Below are 7,557 nucleotides of genomic sequence, written 5' to 3'. Positions count from 1 at the left end.
GGGGGCGGGCAGCACTTGGTTGTGCAGGGGCAGGTGGGGGGGGCTCGCACCTGGTCCTCCGTGAGCAGAATGAGGCGTGTCACCAGGATATTAACGATGTTTCCCAGACTCGAGTCCTGGAAAAGTTTGGCAACCTGACCTCCAAGAAACAAGAGAGACCGAGTCTTAAGAGGGGCCCAGAGCAGGAGACAAAAAGCGAAACAATGGCACTAGCTCTCTTTCGCCAGTACGTTTCTTTCTGACTCATCCCCCTTCAGCTTGTCTACTTGTCCTCCACCCCTACCCACCCCTGCAGCAGCCTCAAGTGTCTCTGCCCAGAGGCGGCCTGAGGGACGTGCACATTTGGTCTCATTCCACGGCCATCTAAAGGTACCAATTTTGGGGCACCTGGGTGGTTCAGTCGGTGTGGCGTCTGCTTTCACCTCAGGTCATAATTCCGGGGTCCCCGAGTCATCAGGCTCCCTGCTCAGCAGGGAGCCTGCTTCTCCCTCTCCCTCTGCCCCTCCCCCCTGCTTATGCGTGCTCTCTCTCTCTCTCAAATCAATAAATAAAATCTTAGAAAAAATAAAGTTACCAATTTGAGCATCAGCACAAGAAAGTGGGAGTGTGGGGGCAGGGAGCTCTGGAGACAGTGACAAGGGAGGAGGAGGAAGTGCCCGGGGTGGGGGAGGGGCACAGCTCCCTCACAGATCTCGTGCTGTGATCTTGGAGCTGTGATCTTGGAGCCCGGGGCACCACTGTCCCACGTGGAAACCCGCAGAAGCCCTGGCAGGTTCTAGACAACTCTGAAAGCCCAAGGGAGGGAAGCCGGGCTCTGGCAGAACACAGCGCGATCACACGCGATGTTATGTCAACATATTGGGCCATCTCTCTGGCTGCTAACCTTTTTCTCTTCCCTTTTCATGGCAGCGAAACAATAGCGCCCCTTGTCAGGCTCTTACTGTGAGCCAAATGCTCTGTCTGGCTCCCCCCCCCCCCACTCTTTCCCTCCGCGGTACTATGACAACACCATTTTACAAAGGTGGAAACTGAGGCCCGGAGAGATCCGGAGTCTTGACTGAGATCTGTCACGGGCCCTGGGGCTGAGTGGGGGGTCAGCGAGGCCACCTTTGTGAAGTTATAGGCAGGTGCCTGCGGGAGGGCTCCGTGCGCGCACAGATGCGTGCCCACGTGGGGACCGCTGACCTCAAGTTGAGGCTGACACTTACGCGGCCCCGACCGTGTGCCAGGTGCTCTTCCAAATGCTGTATCCGTTCATGCCACCCACCTGAACCTTGTGGGGCACTATTACTATCCCCATTTTACGGGTGGGTAAACCAAGGCACAGAGGGGAAGTGACCGGTCCAAGGGCACACAGCTAAAAAGCAGCCGAGACAAAGGTTCGGCCGGGGCCCGCAGGCAGCCGAGTCCACGCTCCAGCCGCCCAGCGAGGCTGCTTCTCCTCGTTCCTTGCCAGCCGTGGACCTCCTTTCTCACTCTACCCCCTCCATTCTGGTTCCCTGGCCTCAGGTCGGGGCTAGTGGGTGGGACGGTGACTCCCCACCCCCCCGCCCCTTTCCTGACCTCAGGAGGCTGGCTCCAGGTCTTGGGGCTCCACGGCCAGGGAGGGGGAGGCACTTACAATGTTCATGATGGCCAGCACGTACTGTTCCACATCTCGGCGCCCGTGGTAGGCCACCATCATCTTGTCGGCCACCACCAGGGTCTCCACGTAGCGCTCTCGGCTGACTGAGCGCTTCAGGCCAGGCTGGCCACGCTCGGTCTCATTCCCCAGGGGCCTGGCCGGGGGAGGCTTCAGGGTCCGCAGCCACCACGGCCGCCCTTTCCATGGCTTCTCGTCTGGATGGACAATTTCTGGTCATTTTGCGGCTCCTACTGTCCAAGACCCTGTCTGATGGCACGTCTGCCCCATAGGCCACCAGACCCCCCCCTTCTTCGGCTACGGGGTCTTCTGGTTGTGCAACGTCTAGTCAGTCCTAGAACAGTCCACTGCCCAGATGACAGGTTCTACGAGGATCTGGCTGCCCCGCTGCTGGACTGGTTGGTTGAACAGCTGCCCCGGGCCCCACGACAACCAGCATGACCACGCCACTTCCTGCAAATTCCTTTGCCCAAATGTAGCTGTGTAGCTGCCCGTCTCAGCACGGGAGCTGTGTGCCTGTAGGACTCTGTGGTCTTCCAACCCTGCCACGTTCTCGTCAACGCACTGCCCAGCTGTGCGGCTGGAGGACACCCACTGCCTGAGGGTCTTACCGCCCAACCCGTCTCACTGGCTGTCTGACTGTGAAACCACCTGCCCCTCCGTTCGTACAACCGACTGTGGTTGTAGGTCTGACACAGGGTCCCACTCCCAGATGGTTGGATTGCATACCTCGTGTAACGTCCCAGGGCTGTGCACTTGTCCCCTTGTAAATATCTGTCTCATCCCCCCACCCCCTGAAAGTCTGATCAGACACCTGTCCTGCAAGTCTGGTTGTAAATCGGACCTTCTGAACAGGCTTTTCATGGTGCAGTGGCTCGAGTATCTGCCATTCCTTGGCCGCTTAACTGTCTGGTCACCCCGTCATCCTGGAGACGGAGGCTTTTACACCTGAGCACCTGTCTCGCTCACTGCTGGGCCGTCAGACTCTGGCAGTGATGGGTGGGCTGTTTCACTGCCCGACTGTCCTGCTCCCTGGATGTCTGCCATTTCTCCCCGCACTTAGCTCCCTGCTGACCTTCTGGAAGGAGACACACTGCTGCCCGCCTCTGCCTCGAGCAAAGATGTGCAGCCCCTCTGCCCATCCCCAGAAAGACAGATGTACCTCTCACTCCACAGGCTGTGTCCAGGTGGGGGTGACGCAGAGAGGAGCGCTTGTACACCACGTGGGGGCCACTCTCCTCTGGGCCCTGGGCCCCTTTGGGCCCACCTTGCAGGGGCTCGATCAAATACTCTTCTTCGTCTGCCACAATCAGGCCATGCTGGGGGTTGGGGAGCGGGCAGAGGGCTCGGGTCAGATTTTGGTTCCCAGGACCCATGGGACCCTATCTCTGTCTTTACGATTTCATTCTTTCTGTCTTACTGGGTTTTTGTTGCTTCTCCTTTTTTAACTTGCTGAGGTTCATTCCTGTTCAGCCCGATCCCCCGTCTACGCATTTTCCTCCAAGTTCTGCTTTAGCTACGTCCTAAAATAACTAATCCTTGCGATTAGCTCAAAATGCTTAAAAAATATCCACCAGGATTCTTTCTCTGACCTAGATTTAGACGTGTTTTTCTTAACTCCCAAACCGGTGGGCATTTCCCCCTGCATCCCAGAACCCTCCGCTCACCAGGCCCCCGCAGGTGCTGATGGCCACATGGGAGCTGCCGGCCTGGCCCTGCAGGTGGCCGGCATAGAGGCAGTGGGGCCGGGCAGCCCTCTGCCACGCCAGGCCCTCCCGTGTCCAGTACTCCACGGAGACATGCCCTGCTAGAAGATGGGGGCTGTGGGTCAGGTTCAGCAGGAAGTGGGTGCTGGGTGCGGCCACCTTGTAGAAGAGACGGGACTCTGGGGCTGGCCCCGTGCCCCGACGCTGCCTCCGGGGAGCCGGGGGCGAGAAGGCCAGCAGGGCCCCATTGTGGTCCACTCGAGTGGGGAAGGCGATCTCATAGCTCTCCAGACTGGACAGGAACTCATCTGTGGGTGAGGGTCAGAGGCTTGGGGTGAGCCCTGGGAATGATCCGTGTCTTCGTTGCTTGGCTACAGGGCAAATGATGCCGGCCTCGCTGACCCCAGGGACCTCCCCCAAGTGACTGCCATCCCAGCCCCACTGACCCTTCCTCGGCTCCTCGTTCCCTCCCCATGCTGCCCCTGGACACCCCTACCTTGAGACCGGAAGGCGTGTATGACTTCGAATGTGAGGCCCAGCCCCAGGGTGAGGGCCCAGCGGAGGATCTGGCAGGCGGGAGCCATAGAGGCCACGTGTCCACATGTCTCTCTCCAGCCCCGGCTGCCGGCAGCCCCCACAGCACCGCCTCCCCTGTTCACAGCCTGGGCAGCATCACCGGGGTCCTGGGAGGGAGGAGTTGGGTCGCGGGGGCGGGTGCCTTGTCCTGCTGCCCAGTGTGGCCAGTGCCAAAACCCCTCACTCCCAGCCCCAAGGATGCCTGCGGCATTTCCTCACGCAGAAGTGCCCCGTCCCCCTGTCCCCATCCCCCTCATCCTCCCGATACTACGAGGATACACAGGGATTTTGACTGTGAGCACCTACTACGTGCCAGCTACCGGCCTGAGCGTTTTCACAGCATTTTATTTCATTTCCACGATAATCCTGAGAATTCGCTCACTGGCTAATGATACGCATGGTACAGATGCCGTCCCTGCCCCCCGAGGGGCTGTGTCTCCTGGGAGTGACTGAACGAGAGGAGCTCAGACGTGACAAGTTCTCTAGAAGTAACGGGGAGGCTCAGGAGCCGGGGCGCAGAGGATGAGAAGAAACTCATCATGTGAAGACAGGAGAAGCTGTCCCAGGGAGAGCAGCAGGGCCAAAGGCCCAGCGGCAGGGAGGACCTTGGTCTGGACCCAGGACCACAAGGGCCGGTGTGGCTGGGCAGAGTGCCTGAGGGGAGGGCGCAGGAGGGCAGCAAGGGGAGGCGGGCATGGGCCACACTTGAAGGCTGTGTTGGTCAGTGGGCATTTTCAGCCCAGATTAAACCAGAAGCCAGTGCTTGGCTCCTCCCACTAACCCCGCCTGATCTAGGCCCTGCTATGGGATCCCCTGCCACGGGTAGCATTATTCACCCTGTCAGCGGGGCTGGGAACCCCTACAGATGGCGTCTGTCCCCATGACCTCTCCCCCACCCTCTATTTCCAGTCTTGCCCCTGGTTTGGCTCTTCTCCTTTCAGATGCTTCTTTCTGGAAGCTCTAGGCTTGCCCGGCAGGTCTCAGTTTCTCTGGCATCTGCCCCAGGCCAGCCTGCTGCGCACAGACACCACTTTGGGCCACTACCCTGTGCCAAACCCTCCTCCCCACTCCTGTCTCCACCCTCCTCCTCCTCCCCCTCTGTGCTGTTTCCCCCTTAATCACACACTGTCTTGTTTTCTTTGCAGCCTGGCCAAGTCTGAGAGTCGATCTCCAAACAGGGCAGTTCAGCACATGAGGGAGGGAGCCAGGTTTTCAACAAGATGCAGACTTAAAAGTTGACATGACCCGCTTCTGCTTGGACCCCTCCAGCAATGGGGAGCTCACTCTAAGGCACTCTGTGACCCTGTTGCTCCCTTCAGCTGGGCGAATGATTACCCCTTGTTTGTCTGCTTGTTTTTACCTTTCAGGGGCTTCAGTTGGCGGCCTGGTGTCGGACCCCTGTGCGTCAGCCCCTCTGGGCCTCAGTGCCTCTTCTTCAGCACCTAGACAGGGAGGGGGCAGTGAGAGGAGCTGGGCTGGGGCTGAAGTTCAGGGGTGGCTGAGAATACTCTGCCCTTCTCCTCTTGAATTTCATCCTCCCTCAGTGCCTAGTCCCCCACCAAAGCTCCCTCCTCCCCTACTCTGCCTCCCCCTGCCCCCATCTCCTCTTGCCTCCTCTCCTCTGTTCCATCCTGGAGACCTTGACCAACTCTGATTAAACCTCTTCCTGGTCAGTTTCCCCTGACCCTCCTCTTGCCTTAAACCCCCTCCCCTCCTGTGCCAAGGTGGCAATGTTCTCATCGCAATGTGAGGCTGGAACCCCCTTTCCCCAGTCCTGTCCCTCTCCTTCTTTCCTGCACTGCCAGGCCTGGGGCAGAATTTTCCTCTCCCAGCGGCTCTGTGGCTCTGGTCCTGGCTGCAGTGTCTTTGAGCCTCTCCTGCTCCGGAGCCCTGGAGTCCTCACCACTGTCCTCTGGAGCTGGGGCCCTCCTCCCAGCGACCTCACAGCCTCCTTTGTGCTTCTGGCTCAGGTGGGGTGTGGGGGAGGGTGTGGAAAGACCCAGCATAGGTGGGGGGGTGGGGAGGGGAGGGGTCTAGAGGGGGAGGGCACACAGGTGTCCACCAGGGAACAGGTCAGTGGGTCTGGGGAGAAAATGATACTGATGGTAGGGAGGTTAGGGGGTTCCGGGGCCCCAGCCTGGCTGGGGACAACAGCAGGGGATCTACACCGGGATGCGTGGGCGACTGCATGTGCAGGACCGTGTGCGTAACCGTGTAAGTAGGCTGTAGGTACGTAGGCAACTTTGTGTGTGGTGTGTGTGCCCATGTGACCCTGTGTGTGGCCATGTGTGTGCCCGTGTGCGCGCGCACGCACGCACGCGCGCGCGTGCCCAGGCTTGGCCAGTCCTCCCAGCCCCTCCTCCCAGAAGGCAGGAGGGAGGCGGCCAGCACGGGGACGGTGCCAGCGCTGGAGGAGGAAATGCCGCGCGGAAGCGGCCCGGAAACAGCAGAGGCTCCATCCCATCCCAGTGATCCGGGAAGCACCCGCCGCTCCACACCCAGACCTCCTGGGCCGTGCCGGGGAGACCCGGCCCCTCTGCGGAGGCCAAGGCCGAGGCCGCCCGGGCAGAGGCCTCCTCCAGGCGCTGCACATCTGGCTGGGCGGGAGGCAGACCCTGCCGGGAGAGCAGACAAAGGCCCGCCCGCGGCCTGCGGGAGGAGGGGGCCGGCGCCCCGGCGGGTCCCCCTCAACTAGCCACTAATTAGAGGCCCTGAGCCCGACGGGCTGGAGACACTGGGAGACAGACGGCTGTGGCCTCGGTGACCCACTCAAGGGAAGTGGGAAGTGCCACTCCCACACCCAGACACACAAACACACACTGGTAGCGACGCACACACTCGAGGGTGACCACACCTGCGCAGCCGGGGACGGACAACCGGACACCGCAGACCCACAAAGGACTCCCATCGCAACACACCGACTCGCTCAGGACACACACATCCAGAGGCGAATGCACAAGACACACAACCACACACTCCCCAGACCTATGTGCACACACACGTACACACTCATTCACTGAAGACAACCCAGAGACAAACACACACTTGGGCCTACACACACAGACACGTACACACTCGTTCACACACTCACACCAGACAACGGACAAACTCAGGGAGTCCCACAGAACTTGACATACACACCAGACGCACTCACATACGGGCATTTACACACTTGTTACACTCAGACACCCCCGGAGACAGCACAGAGACACACACACTCATCTAGACATTTACACACACAGCAGACACGTAACTATGTGCACACACTGGCTTACACTCACACCTATGCGCTCACACAACACCCCATAGGATCGCACACGAATTCAAACTCACCCAGACACTCAAGGACATGTTCATGCAGACACACACAGGCAGACTCACAGCACTCACACGTACGTGGATGCCCACACGCACCCCGACACACACGCACACGCAGCAAACAAACCCAGACAGGAGCCCGCATGACCTCAGTGTCGCACACACTCAGGGACATCACACACCGACACAACCCCCGGGGCTGGACGGTCCAACAGACCGGGGCCCGCGGCCGTCCCCGCCCGACGCAGACACACAAGGTCACCCCCGGCCACCCCGCGCCGGCCCCGCCGAGCCCGCCCCGCCGCGCCGCCCGCG

General features: G+C 60.2%; 1 protein-coding gene across 6 annotated transcripts in view; it reads right to left on the bottom strand.

Moving 5' to 3' along the window:
• Positions 1-7,493, bottom strand: part of ADAMTS10 (ADAM metallopeptidase with thrombospondin type 1 motif 10) — a 19,110-nt gene extending 11,617 nt beyond the window's left edge. For 3 of the 6 annotated variants that reach the window (XM_034657648.1, XM_034657649.1, XM_034657650.1), the window contains exons 1-6: positions 5,285-7,493; positions 3,845-4,031; positions 3,310-3,656; positions 2,805-2,961; positions 1,622-1,839; positions 51-134 (exon numbers count right to left, since the gene is read on the bottom strand). In XM_034657648.1, the coding sequence (XP_034513539.1) occupies positions 51-134; positions 1,622-1,839; positions 2,805-2,961; positions 3,310-3,656; positions 3,845-3,932 (894 nt within the window). In that variant the 5' untranslated portion in view covers positions 3,933-4,031; positions 5,285-7,493. The remainder of the gene's footprint in view (positions 1-50; positions 135-1,621; positions 1,840-2,804; positions 2,962-3,309; positions 3,657-3,844; positions 4,032-5,284) is intronic. The other 3 variants (XM_034657646.1, XM_034657647.1, XM_034657645.1) reach the window with 3 other exon arrangements.
• Between the last annotated feature and the right edge of the window lie 64 nt (positions 7,494-7,557).

Source organism: Ailuropoda melanoleuca, chromosome 4, assembly GCF_002007445.2.
Source record: "Ailuropoda melanoleuca isolate Jingjing chromosome 4, ASM200744v2, whole genome shotgun sequence".
Classification (NCBI taxonomy): Eukaryota; Metazoa; Chordata; class Mammalia; order Carnivora; family Ursidae; genus Ailuropoda; species Ailuropoda melanoleuca.
Note: the sequence above shows the minus strand (reverse complement) of the source record. Positions and strands in the feature narration are given on the sequence as shown.